The 21503-nt window shown below is 43.2% G+C and overlaps 1 protein-coding gene across 4 annotated transcripts in view; it reads right to left on the bottom strand.

The window, feature by feature from the left end:
- myt1b (myelin transcription factor 1b) overlaps nucleotides 1-20528 on the bottom strand; it is a 126837-nt gene extending 106309 nt beyond the window's left edge. For all 4 annotated transcript variants that reach the window (XM_077214254.1, XM_077214255.1, XM_077214256.1 and 1 more), the window contains exons 1-2: nucleotides 20237-20528; nucleotides 19269-19369 (exon numbers count right to left, since the gene is read on the bottom strand). In XM_077214254.1, the coding sequence (XP_077070369.1) occupies nucleotides 19269-19296 (28 nt within the window). In that variant the 5' untranslated portion in view covers nucleotides 19297-19369; nucleotides 20237-20528. The remainder of the gene's footprint in view (nucleotides 1-19268; nucleotides 19370-20236) is intronic.
- Between the last annotated feature and the right edge of the window lie 975 nt (nucleotides 20529-21503).

The following is a 21503-nucleotide window of genomic DNA, read 5'->3' as shown; positions in this document are numbered from 1 at the left end:
TACATACGTAACCGAGACGTTTTTTCAAGTAGTCAAGTAGTAGGAAATTACTAGTCATCCAGTTTTTTATATCAGCTATGAATTCTGTTATTTTTGTGAATTGGTAAGTTCCGTCAGGGCGTGAAGAAATATAGAGCGGAGTATCATCAGCATAATAGTGAAAAGTAATGCCATGCTTCCTAATTACATCTCCCAAGGGTAGCATGTACAGAAATGGTCCTAGTACTGAGCCTTGTGGTACTCCATACTGAACTTCATTTACTGCTACAAACTGATAACGGTCAGATAAGTATGATTTAAACCATGCTAATGCAATCCCACTAATGCCAACATCATTTTCGAGTCTATTTAAAAGGATGTTGTGGTCAATAGTATCAAATGCAGCACTACGATACAATCACGAGATACAATCACGATCGGATGATAAGAGCAAATCATTTGTTACTCTAATGAGAGCTGTCTCAGTACTGTGGTACGTTCTAAATCCGGACTGGAAATCCTTGCAGATACTCAATCGAGTATTTAACACCCAATTCCCTTATATTGGGTCGAGCATCGCTTGGAGGAGACACCAGCGGGCTTGACCTAGAGATCCATCCCTGGCGTCGTTTAAGGGCTATTCAAATTGGAGTGGACCGGTTCTGGGCAAAGTGGAGGGAACTAGCTGGCCCAAATCTTTTCATTCAACATAAGAGGCACCGGACGGAGATGAACGTCAAAGTTGGCGATCTTGTCTGGATTGCTGACCCAAATGCTTTGAGAGGTCAGTTTTGTTTGGGCCGTATTCTGACAGCCTATCCTTACAGTAAAGGTGTTGTCAGGGATGCTGACATCGCAACATGTGCTGGCCTTCCTGTCTCCCTGGTGGGTGGCCGGAAGAAGAGGAGTTCTTCACTGCCCATGACAGTTATCAGAAGAGACGTGAGAAGACTGGTGGTCCTTCTCCCGGTGGAGGAAGAAACTCATCCACCCCAGCCACCATGACACCCGCATCTTCCTGAAACCCTCTTATTCTGCACACCGCCCTATTCCCTACCCCCTGTCCCCCTGTCACTGCCCTTACCCCTGTCGGTTGGTTGGTGCAAGCCTTGCGCTGCCACCATGCCCATCACATTGCAAATACACGAAATAAGAGCATGCATATCCCATACCTCGCATACCCGGGCAGTACACCACACACCTGCCAAAGGGATGTTATTGACTTGGACATTGGACTAAGCTGTTCCTCCATCGGTCGTGGCTTCATCAGACACTTACACATAGACATTGTGCAAAAGAAAAGGGCTCTCTTTTATATATATAAAAAAAAAGTGACTTCTTTGAGTGATTTTGGTAAGTTCCCTGGATCATAAGATCAGGAACTTAAGTGGGAGGTGTTGTGTTTTCTGTGGAGTTCTGTCATTTGTGAAGTTTTGTTTTTTATATATATATTTTTAAATTCAAATGTTTAACTTAAACTACAGTTACAAATGTTGCAAGTAACACTTGAGAAACGTTTGAGGTTTAGTAGCCTAATAGTGTAGTGCCTCTTTAAGAGAGGAGTGTGCTGTGAAACATGTGACCGGAGTTTGAAAAGGTGTGAAAAGGAAGCAGGATTCATTTAGTTTGCAATGACTTTCAACCCAGTGTGCAGCCACTTGGTAAGCTCTCTTAATTTCAAATGTTTTCTTGTCTGGTTTATGATGTTATGCTTCGTGTTGTATGCTGTCGCCATGCTATGTTTGTACTGTGTTTATGTCCGTTTATGTCCGATGCACGTTAAAGAGAACGCTATGCTCTGGTATATGCAGTTTAGTTAACTGAAAGAGAACGCTATGCTCCAAAGTTATAAGTTGACGAGGTGGCCGTAGTCGTGGGACATAAAGCTAACATTTAGACTTACTTATAACATTGCTATACCAGACATGTCCGTTCGTGTTTACTTTCTTTGGCTTTATAAATGTTTGATGAAGTATGAATCGCGGACCGGTATTTAATGTTAGTGGCGTTGTTCTTCCTGGTTTGCCACGGGGCATTCTGGGAACTGTAGTTTTTAGCTGTAGTTTCCTTCTTGCATAGGTTTGGTAGGATTTGAGTATGATGCATAATGTTTGAAGTGTGAAACGTGTACATGAAAATTATGAAATGATTATTATTATTATTATAGCATATTATTATTATTATTATTATTATTATATTAATATTGTTATATAATTTGTATTTTGATTAATGATATTTATTGTTGCATATTGTTATTGGGGTATTGAAGTCTGTTTGTAGTATGCACATGGAAATTTAAATGTATTTTCTTATCGTTTCAGGTTTATTACCTGGTTATCTTTTGTGACCAAAAATAAACAAACATAAGTGAAATACCGAGTAGTATCCTGTGTACACTGGGTTGCCCTTTCCGTGGGGAGAACACGGAACAGATACCATTTCTTTTTTAAAAGGAACATAGTTGGGAAGATACTGCCCTTTCTAGTATCTTTGATAGAAAAGGTAGATTCGAGATCGGCCTTTAATTGACTAAATCTGTAGGATCAAGTTGTTGTCACGGAATGCGGATATGAACCCAAACAGTAATAAATAAAACACGGATTTATTAAACAGACAGAAAACAAAGACCCACGAGGGGGCAAACAAATGTTGACAAGACTAGACTAATAAACTTAACAATAACATGAGACTAGAACTAACAGGTAGGATACAAACTCTTATCACGGGAATACATAGCTCACAGAACAGGATGACAAGATACAAAACGAACAAGCACCAAGTAATAAACACAAGGACCTTAAATAAGGGACATCATCACCAGGACAAAGGTGACACCGATGAACAATCAAGACTAACAAAGAGAACAAGGGGGCGTGGTAAACACCACAACACAAACCAACAAAACATAACTACTAAAAACAATGGCAAACAAGAGTACATAATAACAGGATTGGGATGACTCAATAAAAATAACACACAAGGGAGGGGGGGTGGGGGAACAAAAGAGTTCATCAGCAGGGGTCCAGAGTGGATCGGTGAAGCAACAGTCCTGGACTCACTGGACATGGGCGAGGGTTGAGGGCAAGGAAACCGAACAGGTCTGGGTGGAGACACATAAGGTACAGTCTTGGGGAGGACAGATCGGGGTAACACAGTAGCAGGGGTAACCAGGGGAACCACAGGGAACAAAACAGACGACTGTGACCCTGAGACAAACGGTGTAGCAGACGGTTCTGAAGCTGGGACCGGACTCGGCTCCTTAGCTGGGACAGGGCTGGACTCGTTCACCTTCCCATCTACCTCAGCATGTACAGGACTGGCCGCAGCGGACTGGAGAGTCGATGCGGGTCCCGGAAAAAATTGAGACGGAGGACATGAAGCTTTCCTCCTCCTCTTTGACCGCGGAGCAGAAACCATAGCCGGATCTGTAATCGGTACCGGGACCATTACAGCAAGTGGAGGGACCACCACAGGCAATGCTGACTCAGTAGATGCGGCTTCCGATTCAGACTCCCTCGTCACCCGTTTTCCTCAATTTCCTCGAAGGCTTCCAGCTACGGTGGGTGCTTTGGGAGTCGAGGTGAAGGGAACCTGGGCACCAAGTGCTGCGACAGCCAGGACGCGACCCTCCGGAACCTCCGGCAATAATGAAGATGTCACTGTCCTAGTAGGACTCTGCCGCTCTCCCCGACACACACGGTTCACCACTTCACTGAACGGGCGTCGGATCAGCCCCTCCCGTTCACACATAGGAGGAGGTGCATTGAGACCCGCGATGAAAAAGAAGTTTAGGAGGATCTCTGGCATGAATCTCCTCTTCTCATCCACACCCTGGACATATCTCTCCAGGGACTCCTCTCCCTGGGGAGGAAACGGAGTCCTACCTCCCTTCATATCAGTGGTTAGCTTTAGCCACCATTCTTCGTGGTCCTCCGATTGGCCTCTTGCAGGAAAAGACATTGTCTGCTGGGTTAAAAAATGGCTTGTTCGTTCTGTCACGAAATGCGGATATGAACCCAAACGCAGACAGTAATAAATAAAACACGGATTTATTAAACAGACAGAAAACAAAGACCCACAAGGGGGCAAACAAACGTTGACAAGACTAGACTAATAAACTTAACAATAACATTAGACTAGAACTGACAGGTAGGATACAAACTCTGATAACGGGAATACACAGCTCACAGAACAGGATGACAAGATACAAAACGAACAACCACCAGGTAATAAACACAAGGACCTTAAATAAGGGACATCATCACCAGGACACAGGTGACACTGATGAACAATCCAGATTAACGAGGAGAACAAGGGGGCGTGGTAAACACCACAACGCAAACACATAGCCCAAAACACAGGCCATGTGTTCGCACACACGACATAAGAACAATCCTGACAGTTGTGTTTTTTTAACACGCGATTTAATCATAGCCAGCTTAAAAGTTTTTGGTATGTATCCTAATGACAAAGATGAAATTAATCATTAATCATCTCCTTCCATCCCTGTCTCATCTCCATCATCACCGCCACCTGTTCCCACTCAGTCTCCTTTATCTGGACCTTGCTCCCATTTGTTCCCTGTGAAGTCTTGTTTCTGCTACGGCGTGGAACTCTGAGCATTCTTCCAAATCTCCGTGTATTCCTGGTTCCTCGATCCTAGCCTGTTTCCCCGTCTACTCTATGAATGTTTGCTGCCTGCCTACGACCCTTGCCTGGTAACCTCTCCGAGTTTGGACTGCCCCTGTATATTTCTCAGCCCTGCGCTTTCTCTGTTTCTGTCTGTTTGAGTTCATCATTAAAGTGATTGCACATGGATCCGAACGCCTCTGACTCTTCATCACAGGGCATCCATTAAATCCCAGACTGCAGTGGGGTTAAAGTGTATTGAATGGAATGGAATTGTATGGAAGCGCATTTCTGCCTCACACTGAATTTTTTTTAATTATCATTTTTTTAAATTTTAAAGTAAAATTAACTAGATTTTTCTTTTGCAAGTAAATTTCACACATGTAATCAAGTTAACCAAAATTATATATATATATATATATTAGTGGTGGGCATAGATTAATTTTTTTAATCTAGATTAATCTCACTGTAATCTTGGAATTAATCTAGATTAATCTAGATTAAAATGTCTCATTTAAATTCTGTCGAAGGCATTCAGAATATATGTGCTACCCAAATAATGACTAAAAGTAGGAGAATGGGTTTCTCAAGCCAGGTAGCGCATTAGACCAGTGGCTAATCTCCTGTTTCCAAAATGCATCACAAACTGCTTGAGAAAGCTGTTACTATGATAATTGGTGATGAAAATAATTCAAGTTCAATCAGATGTACTTGTGTTTACTATTAGATACATCTTTACATCTAACTGATGGAGCTGTGATGACGGGCTTGCCTCGGTTGCACTCAAACATAGTAGTTTAACATTACATCAGTTCATGGCCGCGGCATCTACCGCATTAGCTAAGGGATGCTTTGCATTTAGGTGGTACTTGAGACTGTCAGCTGAATGTGCGGAACGCTTTTCAGAGAAGATAAGGTAACTTATTTTAGCACAATTCACACCCAACGGTAATTCAGGAAAACAAAATCTCTGAATGCTCCACATGAAACTTTGGTCTTCCGACCTTTTTAACATCATGTCTATTTATTTAGTCTATGCTTTTACACTTTCGCCTGGCTCCGAAGTGAGAGAGTGCGCGCGCGCGACCGGGTCTCTCTCTCTCTCTCTCTGCTCGTTCTTTCAGTTAAACATGTGCCCTGCCACAAGCGCAGCAGTTCATCTACATTACTCACCGAACTTGAGAGAGCAAGACAGCGCTTAGTGTGGAGATGGTGAAGTCTTGTACACTTTCGCCTGGCTCCGAAGTGAGAGAGTGCGCGCGCACGACCGGGTCTCTCTCTCTCTCTCTCTTACCCCTTTTCCACCAAGGCAGAGCTGGTGCTGGTTCGGAGCCAGAGCCTAGTTTCAAATCGGTTCTTTGTTTTTCGAGCACCAAAGCACCAGCTCCGGACCAGTAAAAGTGGTTCTTAAGTAGCACCAAATCATTGCTGGTCTAGAAGTAAGAACCGCTTATGTCAGAGGCTGGGGGCGGGGTTACCTTGACCAACAAGACAAACAAAAACTTGTTTCCGCCATTTTTTAAATAGCAGCTAATCGTGCTAATAGGAGCTCGATTGTAATCTCCGTTAATACAAGTTACGGCGAGCTGCACAAACGTGCTGGATTCGCCGTGTTTGGATACCGATGTAGGTTTGCAAAGCCATGAGCATAAATAGTAATGCAACGACCGCCATTGTTGATGGAAGGCTTGTTCGAGATGCATCGGAGCGGCATTGACTGATCGGAGCTGCGGGAGTGTTTGGAGAGCATACGACTCATTCTGCTTTTGGATCGCTCTTGCAGTTCGAGATTCACAGTGCCGAACCATCTCGAAGAAGCCTGGTGTGTTTGTTGGTTCCGCGCTAGTGTTGCTTGGCAACATGAGATGTATACAGTGACGTAAGATCTGGCTCTATGATGGCTCTCTAGCCTGTGGAAAGGCAAACCGGTTCTTTGAAAGCTCGTCAGTTGAACCAACTCCGAACCGGCACTAGCTCTAGCTCTGAACCAGCACCTGGTTCTTGTTGGTGGAAAAGGGGTATCTCTCTCTCTCGCCCTCTCTCTCATTCTTTCAGTTAAACATGTGCCCTGTCACAAGCGCAGCAGTTCATCTACATTACTCACCGAACTTAATGCAGGAAAACCCCTGTTTATGCAAACAGGAAACAGCATAATTTGTCTCGTGTAGTAAAATAAAGCCAAGCTTTAGATCGTCTTTTCCACTCCATGTTTACCTCCTCTGCTCAAATCGCTTTGACATCACGAATGACGCACAGATGCGTATAGGACGTCACGCTATGGTGCCCGATAAAGAACAAAAGGGAAAGTTGAGTTTGCGGTCTGAATATTCTGGCTGGGACTCGGAGGAGGAGCATCGATAAGAGGAATCGTTAACGTCGAGGGCATACAATATCGATGGTTCGTAAAACTTAGAACCGGTTTTCGAGTAGAACCGGTTTTCAATTCCCATCCCTACCCCCTACAGTGAAATTCGGCTAGGTTTAAGTTACATCAGCGCTAAAATATCAAGGTGAAAGTCATCATAGCTTGCGTAGTACAGACCCAGCTCAGCTCCCAGTCCCAACCCAACTTTGAGAATAGATTAACGGCGGTATTTTTTTTTATCGCCCGATAAGAGTCTCACGTTAACGCAGCACGTTAACGCCGATAACGGCCCATCACTAATATATATATATATATATATATATATATATATATATATATATATATATATATATATATAATACAATTAATTATAGTGACTTTACATCTCTCTCACAATTACAATTTGCTACTCTGAATTTAAAATGTATATCTTACAGTGTGACTTAATTTCTTATTTTAAACTTCGTCTCACAATCCTTATTACTCTGAGGTGGAAACAGGCTTCCATAAACGGGCATGCAATAGAAAACTCATTTGTGTGTAAGGGAGCACAACGCAGAGAATGTAAAATATACATAGGTAATGTACAATGCATACCTGTGTACACACACATTTCTCATAACAGTTGTCTCAGTTGGCAATAAATATTGCATTTGAATCTAACAGATGAAGGTCCCTTTGGAACAGTCATAGAGAGTTCAGAAGTCTGCTTTAGGGCATGATTCTTATTTCACACTTGCAGTGTATGCGTGTGTGTATATGCATGCTTTCCAGGGCAAGGCCGTGCGACAGTTTGTGAATGATCCATACATGTGTGTTCATGCGGTCGCATATGTCTGTGTTACCTGTGCGAGAGCGTGCAACTGTAACAGATGAATCACGCATCAGTGGTCAGGTGTATTTCTATATGAGAACTACAGCCGAGTATTCAAGCAATGTGTCTATGTGCATACAGTATGTGTGTGAGCGTGTGTGTGAAAGAGAGTTGATAATCCCTGTCTGTAATGTCATTCATAGGAATAGGTTGATCAGTTTGGGCACAAGTGGCAATACAGCCTGGGTGCTGGAATAATTGTGTCTGTATGGAGGGAGAAGGGGATTCTTGAAAATAGAAAGTAGACATTCAAAGACTCATGAGGGATTACACACTCACATTTCTCCTTTTGTTGCTAAGGCTTAAACCAAACTTCACATTAAACCAAAAGTGAAGGGGCATGGACTCATTGCATATGAGATACTGTGGCCCAGTTCTTGCCTGTCTGTCAATTGTTTAATGAACCAATTAAAAGTATAAATAATAGAGCGCCTGAAAGCTGCATGCAGTGCCAGATAACATAATATTCACTTCGTTAACATTTTTAACTGCTGGTAAGGGCAGCACTACCTCTGGAACAATAAATGCATAAATAAAGCATTTTGAATGGGTCAAGCTAAGAAGTAATAACTTCCTCTCAGTTGTAAGGCCCGCTCACATAATTGTTCTAATTCTCTGAGAAAAGTCCAAAACACAGCTATAATGATAACAGAGGAATGATATCATTGGAATCACTTTCAGAATGATTTTTTCCAGCTGATGAACAATAAAAACATTGACAGCCAATCAGAATCCATCCTGCTTTCAAGCTCTGGAGCATTTAAAGTGGATGATGACTTTATACCAGAGGCCATTGGAATATTAAACGAAAGGGTAAGCAACTCCTTGTGAGAATAACTTTTATATTGACATATTGTCACGGAACAGAGGAGTCCAGAAATGATTGCAGGTAAATCTTTTAATGAAAAATAAGACAACGCCTCACAGGCTGAATAAACAGAAAAAGTCTCTTTCACAAAGGAAACTGTGCAGCGCTCAGCTGTTTGTTCAAACAAGGATAGATGACCTCAGCCGGAGAACCTGAAGGTACGTGAGTACAGTAGTCAGGACAGCGGGCTTGAAGACGAACCCTCTGGTACACTCCACGGAGATGGCTGGGTACGGCACAGAAGTGGTAAAACACAGCAGTAGATAACTGACGTTCTTACGATCATGACATGACGGGACAGGACAGGACAAGAGATACAGCTTCTCAGATGTTGCATATACAGCGATAACGTGCATGAAGGTCAAACAATAATCCGACAAATGAGACAAGAAAGAGAGAGCTAGAAGTAGCGTGGAGATAAGGGGAAGATAGAGAACAGGTGTGTAGGTGAGATGATAATGAGACAGCTGATGGTAATGAGGGGAAGAGATGATGGGTGTGTGTGTGAGAAAGGAGAGAGAGAAGAGATGTAGTATTACCAGCAGAGGGAGACAAAGGAGAGAAAACAGAAGGAAAGAATCAGGATCATGACAGCCACCCGCCGCACAAGAGGAAGACTGACGGGAGCGAAAGAAGTCGTCAATGAGCGAGCGGGCCAGGACGTCCCGGGAGGGGATCCAACATCTCTCCTCAGGACCATAACCCTCCCAATCGACGAGGAATTGATGACCCCTCCCCCTGGGGCGGACGTCGAGTAGCTTGCGAACCCGGTAGATGGGTGAACCCTCGACACGGACTGGAGACGAGACAGGATGAAGAGGAGCGCGAACTACGGGCTTCAAATTAGAAACATGAAACATGGGATGGACACGACGGAGATTGGCTGGCAATCTAAGTCTAACCGAGACCGGACTAAGGACCTTAACGACGCGGAACGGCCCAATGAATTTGGGAGCGAGCTTGCGTGAGGGATACTGAAGAGGAAGGTTCGAAGTCGAAAGCCAAACCCTCTGACCACAACAATAACGGGGCCTCTTGACGCAACGTTTATTGGCAGCCGGAAGCATAATGGCGCGCGATTTACAAAGTGCAGACCTGACCATTCTCCTAGTTCGTTTACAGCGCTGGATGAATGCTTGTACGGAGGGTACCTTAGATTTAAGGTCGGAGGAGGGAAAAAGCGGAGGTTGGTACCCTAAACAACTCTGAAAAGGCGAAAAGCCGGTCGCAGAGGCAGGGACGGAGTTATAGGCATATTCAGCCCAGGAAAGCCGTTCTGCCCAAGACGCGGGATTACGAAATGCTAGACAGCACAACAGACGACCAATGGTTTGGTTAGCGCGTTCAGCCTGACCGTTCGTCTGGGGATGGTACCCAGAGGAGAGGCTGACAGGCTCCAACAAGGCGACAAAAACTGCTTCCAAAAGAGGGAAGAGAATTGTGGTCCCCTATCAGAAACTACATTCTCGGGAAGACCATGGATCCTAAAAACATGATCAACGACTATCTGAGCGGTTTCTCTGGCGGACGGAAGCTTAGTCAGCGGAATGAAATGGGCGGCTTTAAAAAAGCGATCAATAACCGTGAGAATAACCTGGTTACCCCTAGAGGGAGGAAGCCCCGTGATAAAATCAAGAGCAATCTGTGCCCACAGGCGAGAGGGAACGGGTAGGGGTCTTAGATATCCCGCTGGGGGTTTATTACTGCTCTTGGTCTGGGCGCAAATGGAACAGGAGGCGATGTAGCGACGAATGTCTCATTCGCGGGAGGGCCACCGAAATCTCTGTCGGACGACGGCGATAGTACCTCTGACCCCCGGGTGAGCGAATAATTTAGAAGAGTGACCCCACTGAAGTACGGCGCGACGGGCAGAAGGAGGAACAAATAAAAGACCTTTAGGACAGAGTCGTGGAGTCTGAGTACGGGACAGTGCGCGCTTAACCAGACGTTCGATTTCCCAGTTGACCGCGCCTACTATCACCCCCTTGGGAAGAATCCCCTCCTCTGTAGGCACGATCTCTGGAGAAGGAAACTGGCGAGAGAGAGCGTCAGGCTTTTGATTCTTGGAACCCGGGCGAAAAGAGATAGTAAAATCAAAGCGCGTAAAGTACAGAGACCAGCAAGCCTGACGGGCGTTAAGTTTCTTGGCTGAACGGATGTACTCGAGATTCTTATGGTCAGTCCAAACCATGAACGGAACCGTAGAACCCTCCAGCCAGTGACGCCACTCCCCTAATGCAAGGTGAATGGCCAGAAGCTCTCGATTTCCCACATCATAATTCCGCTCGGCAGGGGTAAGACGATGAGAGAAAAAAACGCGGGGGTGAATCCGCTCATTAATAGCGGAGCGTTGAGAGAGGATGGCCCCCACACCCACCTCCAAAGCGTCGACCTCGACGATAAACTGTCTCTCTAAATCCCGGGTAATCAGAATAGGCGCAGAAGAAAAGAGATATTTGAGACGCTCAAAAGCCACCTGGGCGGCATCGGTCCAGGAGAACTGAGTCTTGACCGAAGTGAGCGCGGAAAGGGGGACCGCAATCTGACTAAAACCCTGAATAAAGCTTTGATAGAAATTCGCGAACCCCAAAAAACGCTGAAGGGCAACACGAGACTCACGTAGGGGCCAGTCGGTAACCGCACGAACTTTAACAGGGTCCATACTAATCCCCTGGGCGGAGATAACGGAGCCGAGAAATGTAACAGATGGGGCGTGAAAGGTGCATTTCTCGGCTTTGACAAAAAGACGGTTCTCTAAGAGGCGCTGAAGCACCTGTCTAACGTGCTGCACATGAACTTGGAGACTAGGAGAGAAAATCAGGATATCGTCAAGGTAAACGAACACGAAAAGGTTTAACATTTCCCTGAGGACATAATTAATAAGTGCCTGGAACATGGTGGGAGCGTTGACAAATCCGAACGGAAGAACGCAATATTCGAAGTGCCCGAGGGGTGTATTAAACGCCGTCTTCCACTCGTCACCCTCCTTGATGAGGACCAGATGATAGGCATTGAGAAGATCTAGTTTGGTGAAGTAATGCGCCCCCTGCAAGATCTCAAAGGCTGAAGACATGAGAGGTAAAGGATACCGGTTCTTAATAGTTATGTCGTTCAGCCCTCTGTAATCTATGCAGGGGCGCAGCGAACCATCCTTCTTCACAAAAAAAAACCCTGCCCCCGCCGGCGAAGTGGACGGAACGATAGTACCCGCGTCTAATGATTCGGAGAGATACTTCTCAAGAGCCTTACGCTCAGGTGCCGAAAGAGAGTAGAGCCTCCCGTGGGGGGCGGGGGCTTGGGCGTGGTACCCGGGAGAAGCTCTATACTACAATCGTAAGGACGGTTGGGAGGGAGAGATGCGGCCTGGGAACGACTGAAAACCGCTCGCAGATCGAAGTACTCCTCGGGAACCCCGGACAAATCCCCTGGTTCTTCCTGAAAAACAGAAACAAAGTACACGGGAGAAACAGCAGACACAAGACAATTAACATGACAGGAGAGACCCCAGGAGAGTATAGAATTCTTAGCCCAATTAATATGGGGATTATGTTCGGTAAGCCAAGGATGGCCTAAAACTAAAGGGGTACCAGGGGAATTAATAATCAAATAAGAAATAGTCTCGGTGTGGTTGCCAGATACGGTGAGACTCACCGGTGCTTTAGAACAGCTAACCTGGGCGAGAACGTTGCCATCCAGGGCGAAGACGGACGTAGGCTCCTGAAGATGAACAAGAGGAATACCCTGCCTGCAAGCCCAGTTCTCGTCCATAACATTTCCCTCAGCTCCAGAGTCAATCAGGGCTGGACAGGTGGCAGGGGAATCAATCCAGCGGAGAAAAACAGGAAGCGTAGTGCGAGAGCGTGGTAGAGGGTCTAGAGAGGATGCGCTCACCAGTCTCCCTCTCATGACTGGTGAGCTCTGGCTTTTACCGGGCACACAGTAACAAAGTGCTTGTCAGACCCCCAGTAGAGGCAAAGGCGGTTGACTATCCGGCGCTGGCGTTCGGTGGCTGAAATCCGTATCCCACCCAGCTGCATGGGTTCTGGGTCTGTAGAAGTCAGCGGAGTGTTGGCAAAGGATGAAGAAGTGGGTATGGTCATGGTGCGACGAGCGCGTTGGCGCAATTCAAAGCACTTCTCCACGCGTAAGGCTGAATCGATCAGGAGATCGAGATGAGTGGGAACCTCCCGGGCCAGTACTTCGTCCCTTATCTCGGCATTGAGGCCCTCAGTGAAGCGAGCAACCAGGGCTGGCTCGTTCAATCCGCAAGAGGTTTCGAGGGTCCGAAACTCCACAGAAAAGTCGGAGACAGTGCGTCTTCCCTGACGTAATGAGGATAATGCGCGTGAGGCCTCAGGACCATGGACAGAGCGATCAAAAATGTGCAGCATCTCTTCCTTAAACAGAGAGTAACGAATAAGACATTCACCTTCAGCATTCCAAACTGCCGTTCCCCACTCGCGGGCCCTGCCCTTAATAAGGGAGATCACATAGGCAATACGGGAACGCGCTCTAGCGTAGGTCGACGGCTGGAGTGAAAAAACGACCTCACACTGGGTCAGAAAGGGAAGGCACTCCGTAGATTCGCCAGAGAAACAAGGAGAATTGTTTACCCGCGGTTCAGGTGAATCCAGAGCGGCAGGATGCCGCTCTGGATCCAAACGGACCCTGTGAAGCTGCTGAGAAAGGTCGGCCACTTGAGCAGACAAAGAGTCCACAGCACGGCGAGCCACGGAGAGTTCCTCGTCGTGCCTCCACAACAAAGCTCCTTGCATCTCCACGGCGGCCTGGATGGGCTGATCACCAGCCGGATCCATCTTAATTGTCGGATTATTCTGTCACGGAACAGAGGAGTCCAGAAATGATTGCAGGTAAATCTTTTAATGAAAAATAAGAAAACGCCTCACAGGCTGAATAAACAGAAAAAGTCTCTTTCACAAAGGAAACTGTGCAGCGCTCAGCTGCTTGTTCAAACAAGGATAGATGACCTCAGCCGGAAAACCTGAAGGTTCGTGAGTACAGTAGTCGGGACAGCGGGCTTGAAGACGAACCCTCTGCTACACTCCACGGAGATGGCTGGGTACAGCACAGAAGTGGTAAAACACAGCAGTAGATAACTGACGTTCTTACGATCATGACATGACGGGACAGGACAGGACAAGAGATACAGCTTCTGAGATGTTGCATATACAGCGATAACGTGCATGAAGGTCAAACAATAATCCGACAAATGCGACAAGAAAGAGAGAGCTAGAAGTAGCGTGGAGATAAGGGGAAGATAGAGAACAGGTGTGTAGGTGAGATGATAATGAGACAGCTGATGGTAATGAGGGGAAGAGATGATGGGTGTGTGCGTGAGAAAGGAGAGAGAGAAGAGATGTAGTATTACCAGCAGAGGGAGACAAAGGAGAGAAAACAGAAGGAAAGAATCAGTATCATGACACATATTGTGTATGTGTACAACTTGTGTATTGTGTATGTATACATTTAGTTTTTATGAGAAACCAAAGGAGAATTTCCACATTGGTGGAAAAATAAAGTTAAACTAACTAAATAATTAACTGCAGCGCACACTTAAAATAAAACACTGCTGACTATTTCAGTTGTTTGCGTCAAATTACTTTACTAGCCATGAATCAATCGACAGAAAGCAGAGGCAGTCTACCATACGGTACATGCTTGTGATCCTTGTTAGATTGAGTGGCAGAAGAGGAACAACCAGGCAAAAGATATATTTACAGTTCTGATTTTTTCACGACAAATGATATTCGATGCATACCAAAGCCACTATTTCCAGCAGTGAATATGAGGAGAGATCACTTAATCCTATGCCTTAGTACCCTTAGTGCCTTAGTACACTAAACTCCAGCAGGTCTACAGATACAGATAAACTGGCATTCCCATTAGGGCACACATTACACTCCGATGACAACAATTAGCACCAAACAAACTGCTCGCTCAGATGCATACATAACATGCACCCAATGGGAAAAAAAAGCCCTCAGCGAAAGATGACATATGGCGTGAGCAATTTCCCTCTCAATTTCAGCTCCAACTCCAACTGATGTTTTCATGTGCCAGAAAATAGACGTTCCCCCTTTACTCCCCCCCCTTCATGAAAGTCATCTGCTCCGTGAGCAGTAAGCACCATCGCGGCTTGCAGACCCAAATGAGAGCATACAAATGATTTGTGGCACCATCGTCCCGCAAAGGCACCGGAGAACGAAAATGGGGAAGGAGAGGAGGAGGAGGGGAAAGAGGAGAGAGGGAGGAGATGTGAAGGGGGAGATAATGTCACTTTCACCTTGTATTCCTCCGCCAGCCCATATTGCTCATTTTTCCCCATTTTCACAGCAAATTCGTTTCAGTAGCGGCGGCCAACCCCCCAACTAGAGCAAATGAGAGAGAAATGAGAGAGCGAATGCAAACGAGAGGGAGAGCAAGAGCGAGGGGTGCTGTTGGGGGGTGAGTGGGCCGAATTTGCACAGTGACCTTTTTCTGATCCAATCTCACTGATGAATCCTAATGAAGGATTTAATAAAATCACACTTTACAATCTGTCTCTGCATCAAAGCGTGGAATCACATTCATATCAGACCAACTGCGTACACAAGCTCGATGAAATAAATATCAGATCTAAACCTGTGTGTGTGCTGGCCTTGTCGGCGGGTGGAGGCGGGGGATGTGGGTTGGAACAGGCCTCCAAAATTGGCCAGACTGAACAGGCAACGTCTGGGCCATTTGTTCCAGATGCGGTCTAAAATCATATCTCATCACTTTCATTTAGGCCTTAATGAGTTAGCCGTCAACACACCACACAATTCCACACTGATGTTCACACACTTGAAAGTTTGTTCAAAGGTTACTTCAGTTGGTAATGGTGGTGAAACTATTTTTTTCTCGGAAAAAGTTTTGAAATAAAATTGTCATCTCGTGGCAAAATAACATGGACTAAACAAGACTATTTGAATATTATGAGCATTGTCTTCATTTTTCGCTACTATACTGCAAAAACATTACCTCACGAATATGAGAAAGGCATTGAATGTGCACTTCAGAATCTTAAAAGAGGCTGAAAGTCATCAGGGTATTTTTCAACTACTTTCTTCTTTCGTTTGAGGAATACTGTGTATTGAGACAGTTACACTTTATTTTAATGTGTCCTGTTACAGTGTAATTATAGAATTAAGTATTGTGTAATATTGATTAACAACATGTAATATGGAGACATGGTTTGGTTAGGGGTTAGTTGCTATATATGCTTAATTTACTATTACCACTATACTAAATACACAAGGACACAATGTGTGACAAGCACACAGTAAAATAAAGTGTTACAGAAGGTTCCCCAAAAATGACAATTCTCTCATCTCTTACTCTCTCTTATGTCATTCCAAACCTGCATGACATTCATTCTTCTGTGGAACTCAAACGAAAACATTTTGAAGAATGCTGGGAACCAAACAGTTGTGGCTATCATTGATTTCCATTGTATGGACAAAAAACTTTTTCTCAAAATATCTTCTTTTATGCTCCACAGAAGAAAGGAAGTCATGCAGGTTTGGAACAAAATGAGTAAATTTCATTTTTGGGTGAACTATCCATTTAAAACTTTTTGTCATCTTCAAGATAATTTGTAAATATAGAATCTTTATTTTACTGAAATGAATATTCACAACAGACTTGTTTGATGTCTCCTTTTGTGTTCCATGGAAGAAAGTAAGTCATATAGGTTTGGAAAGACATGAGTGTCAAATGAGATTAAATGATTACAGGTGTGTGTGTGTGTGTGTGTGTGTGTGTGTGTGTGTGTGTGTGTGTGTGTGTGTGTGTGTGTGTGTGTGTGTGTGTGTGTGTGTGAATTATTGTGCCAACTGGATTTAAGGCATGTTAATATTCTTAAAAATAATGGGAAAGGTAGCACTGCTACATATCATCATCAATTATTCTTAGTGGGGAAGGAGAAAAACTACACAAAACGAGAACTTGCCAGAAATATGGCATTTCTCAGACAAACAGCTACAATTTGTGTTCTATGAAGAGGTGGCAATGTATTCTTTGCAACGCTGACATCTGGTGGACAAAGAAAATGACAACAGACAGTGAGCAGAGAGATTGTATGAGATGATCTGATTAATATAAAACACAAAAGCATAAAAGTTGTTAAACTGGTATTGTGTTTCTACTTCCACGTGTATATGGGAGGAAAGAGGTGTTAAGGTCACTCCATAATGTCACTGTATATGTGTGCAATCTGAAAAGCAATCTGTGTGACCAGTTCATCGAAATGCCAGGACTTAGGCTACGTTCACACTGCAGGCTGAAATGACCCAATTCCGATTTTTTTGCCCCTATTCGACCTGTATCTGATCTTTTCATGACAGTCTGAAGGACACAGATCCGATCTTTTCAAATGCGACCCAGGCCACTTGGGTATGTGGTCCAAATCCAATACGTATCCGATCTTTTGAAATGCGACTTCAATCTGAACGGCCAGGTCACATGTATCCGACCCGCACGTCATTGATATGCAACAAACATCATAATTCTGCGTTGAAGTAGGTGGGAATGAGAAGATAAACAACAACTATGGCGGACGATGCTGAGACCAGTCAATGGAAGGGAAGCGAGGTTTCTGATTTAATTAATATTTGGGGGGGCCGTTCTATTCAGGCCATCTATCCATCTATCCATCTATCCATCTATCCATCTATCTATCTATCTATCTATCTATCTATCTATCTATCTATCTATCTATCTATCTATCTATCTATCTATCTATCTATCTATCTATCCATCTATCCATCTATCCATCTATCCTTCCTATCCATCTATACATCTATACATCTATCTATCTATCTATCTATCTATCTATCTATCTATCTATCTATCTATCTATCTATCTATCTATCTATCTATCTATCTATCTATCTATCTATCTATCTATCTATCTATCTATCTAACCATCCAACCATCCAACCATCCATCCATCCATCCATCCATCCATCCATCCATTCACTAAGGTAGGGTGTGTGTAAACCACAAGGCTTTATTGATGTACAGAAGAGTGGCATGTCCATCATGAAGGTCTGATCTCTGTTAAACATGCTCTGAAATGGAGGTCTGTTCTGCATCTTTATCCTGAGAGCACTCTTCACAGTAAGTACTACATGCCTTTACAAACTGCACCTCAGTAGCCACTGATATGCTCCTATTGAAAACAGAACACTTAAGAGTTACCCCATACATGTCCAATAGGCTCTATTCTGCACACTTTCTTCTCAGCATAGGCTGAAAAATTTGCTAAAAGCTTCTCTTCCAGCCCTTTTGTCCATCAGTACAAATCCAACCTCAGGCTGCTGCTATAGTGTTCAAAGCATAATGAAGTATTCACCCCTCTTCTTTGTAATTAATGGTCTGTGCTTTCAGGTGCAGCTCTAAATTGGTATGTTTTATGGGGTCCTATGCAACTGTTGTGCAAATCAGTCCAGCATCTCACTGAAGGCCATATGCAGTGGTTTCTTCATGCGGAAAATCTAATTCATAAATGCCAAGTGGGAGCAGTTGCAAGGAAAATGTATTTTCTAATACAACATACATACTGTTATGGTGAGGCTTGACATTGTAAAAGTGGGAAACTGACATAATACAATCTATATGTGAATTGATACAATTGATACAGAACAAGCAGCAAAAGAAAAACTCAGCTCAACAACAACAACAAAAAAAGATCAGCTTTGAAAATAAGCATATGATATGCACTTCATTAAGTAAATGCATGAATCTCATAAAAACTGTCAAGAAATGTATTTTGTCATATTTCACTTACTGCTTACTGTAAATATAAACTAAAATGATATACTACTATTCAAAAGTTTGGGGTTGGTAAGCTTTTTTTTAATGTTTTTGAAAAAAGAAATGTCTCATGCTCACCAATGCTGCATTTAATTGATCAAAAACACATAAAAACAGTAATATTGTGAAATATTATTATAATTTGAAATAACCATTTCCTATTTTAATATACTTTAAAATGTAATGTATTCCTGTGATGTCAAAGCTGAATTTTCAGCATCATTACTCCAGTCTTCAGTGTCACATGATCCTTCAGAAATCATTCTAACATGTTGATTTGCTGCTCAAGAAACATCTCTTATTATTACCAGTGTTGAAATATTTTATATTTTTGCGGAAACCGTGGCACCTTTTTTGTCGAAAAGAAAGTTTAAAAGAATGCCATTTATTTGAAATAGAGATCTTTACTGTCACTTTTAATGCATCCTTGCTGAATAAAACCAATAATTTTATTCATTCATTATCAGGCCTATATATATATTTTTTTTTTTTACAAAAATCTTACTGACCCTAAACTTTTAAACAGTAATGTATATAACTTAAAGTGTAAAATTATAGTACTTTATTTCTAAAAAAAAAAAATAACATAAAAAGACCATTTATCATTTTCATTACCTTTTTGCATTAGTAATATACAAATCGGATGGAAAATGTGTTTATCATAAATAATTCATGAATAATTATTAGTGGAGTTTTACCTTTCTCTGATACCTCAGTGTCTTCCATGACAGTGCTCGGCTCTTTGGATTGACCGTCTGCTCTTTGCCTCTGATTGGCCTCTCATGCATCACTGGTCACTCTGCAGAAAGACAAGAGACATTAAGTCACTCATTCTTCAAAAAAACCTGAAGGGGAGTGATGTGTGTGTGTGTGTGTGTGTGTGTGTGTGTGTGTGTGTGTGTGTGTGTGTGTGTGGGTCTGTCTGTGTGTGTCTGTCTGCGTGTGTCTGTCTGTGTGTGTGTATGTGTGTTTTGTGTTAGGGGGTTTGGAGAGAAGAAGGCATCTCAGTGCTATAAAGAAGATTGCTGGATCAAAGCCCACTCAGTGTCTCTCATCTGACCACTACTGTTGTGCCCTCAGTTCAAGCAAATAAATTGACCTTTCCAAGCACTGCGAGCTTCCTATAGCTTTATGTCCTGTTCTGCCTCTCTTTCATTTCATGTCAAGTTACAGCAGTGTTTTTAACTAATATTTTTTTCTGTACCCGCTGTAAATGAGAAAATTGGATCTGGTAGGCCTACCAATTGTTTGCAAGGATCTTTCCTCTAGTCTACAGCATGCATCAGCACACATGATCTCATCCTCTGTTTGTTCTGTTTGTTAGCACCACCATGACTCATGCAGAACGCATTCTTCCATTCACTTACCAGGACAAAAACACATTTTTATAAAAATCTCTCCAAGGCAAGTTTTAATCCTGCTGTCGTCTTTACAATCTACCACATCGCCCAAACTAAAACTGGGCAAAAGGTTAAGCTCTATGGTGGCATTGCTTTTGTGATCTACTGCAATGACATTTAGTGTTAGTGTCTTTTTTTCTGTTAAACATTAAAGAAAAGACATTAAATCATTACTGTTAATTCAACAAGACTATAGTTGTTCTGTTCTCTAAAACGCCTTTTTTTTCCCTGGGATAAAAAAGAAGAAGAGGAAAATCCAAACTTACCTTGACTGAAAGTTTTACAGCAGTTTCCGTATGTGTACTTAAGAGATGGTCTGAAAATGACGCATTGAGCACAAGCTTTACTTTTATCATCAACTCTGAAAAGATTCAGACACTCTGAATAGTTTCTGAGGAACTAAGGCACCACGGCCCACAGTGACAGTGTAGAAATAGAACAAGTTCAGCTTTTGAAAAAATAATAATGCCGTCTGGGTGGTTTTGTTGGTACAGAGGCGAAAGAGGAAGAATAGGGGGGGAAAAGTCACAATGTATCCTTTTAGGAGTGTAAAAAAAGAGAAAGAAAATACAGCCCAAAGCTCCGACACTGTGCAGCGTACTTCCCCTAATAATGCATAGTATCCCAGTCCTCACCAGGTTCCAAATAACTTAGTTAAGTGTGTGTAAACTTTACTTAACATCACACTGTGATATGTTAAGCAAAGAGGAACCACGGATCTCATATCTTGCCTAGCATAATCTTCTGTAATGGTCTATTTTTCCAGTTGTATCAGATTACAGAGTATGTTTAGCGTCTACATTTATATTTCAGTTCAGATTAAAGAGATATACAATTAGTACCGGTCTTGAGCATGAAAGACGTTGAAACCTTTTTCCAGATCAGTCTCAGGTCAAACTAAGTTTAAGTAAATAAACACCGCCAAATAAGCTCAACTGCTTTGGTCCCAGACATAATTCAGGAGGAGTGTGATGTCCCATTAGATAGTTGAAAGTGAAAAGTATGTAACTTCAGAAAGTTCAAAGTAATTTCAGCTGCAACAGCCCAGGGCCTCGGGCAACACTGACACACAGAGGCTCAGTTCAGCACTGCTGGCCGTTACAGCTGCACGTCTTGTGACTTTCTTTAAACAGCTTCTTTCCTATTATCAAATACTTTGGATTTAACAGGAAAAATCAAACACGTCCCAAACTGCAAAAAGCAGCTGTGTGGAAAACACAAGCCTACAAACAGATTAAAGATCTGTTCAGGTCTAACCAAACAGTCCAAACTTTCTACCTCTCTATTAAATTTGAGAATCCAGCATACAATTGTATAGCCATATCTAAAAAGTAACCCGGACAGTAAAAATTTCAGACATAAATCAAGTAAAACATAACAAATATAAACTCTTACCTTCACTTGTAACATGGCATCTGTTGTTGTCTGTTAAAAACTGTGAGGTTCTGGGACAAAGTAAAAGCCTTGCTGTGATTTCCATATGCAAACACTAAGGGGAGTTCACCTGAAATTCAAATCGAATGCATACAACAA

This window comes from Siphateles boraxobius, unplaced genomic scaffold (genome assembly GCF_051911475.1).
Source record: "Siphateles boraxobius isolate OS27281-9 unplaced genomic scaffold, OSU_SipBor_1 68, whole genome shotgun sequence".
Classification (NCBI taxonomy): Eukaryota; Metazoa; Chordata; class Actinopteri; order Cypriniformes; family Leuciscidae; genus Siphateles; species Siphateles boraxobius.
This window is presented reverse-complemented; position numbering and strand designations above follow the sequence as displayed.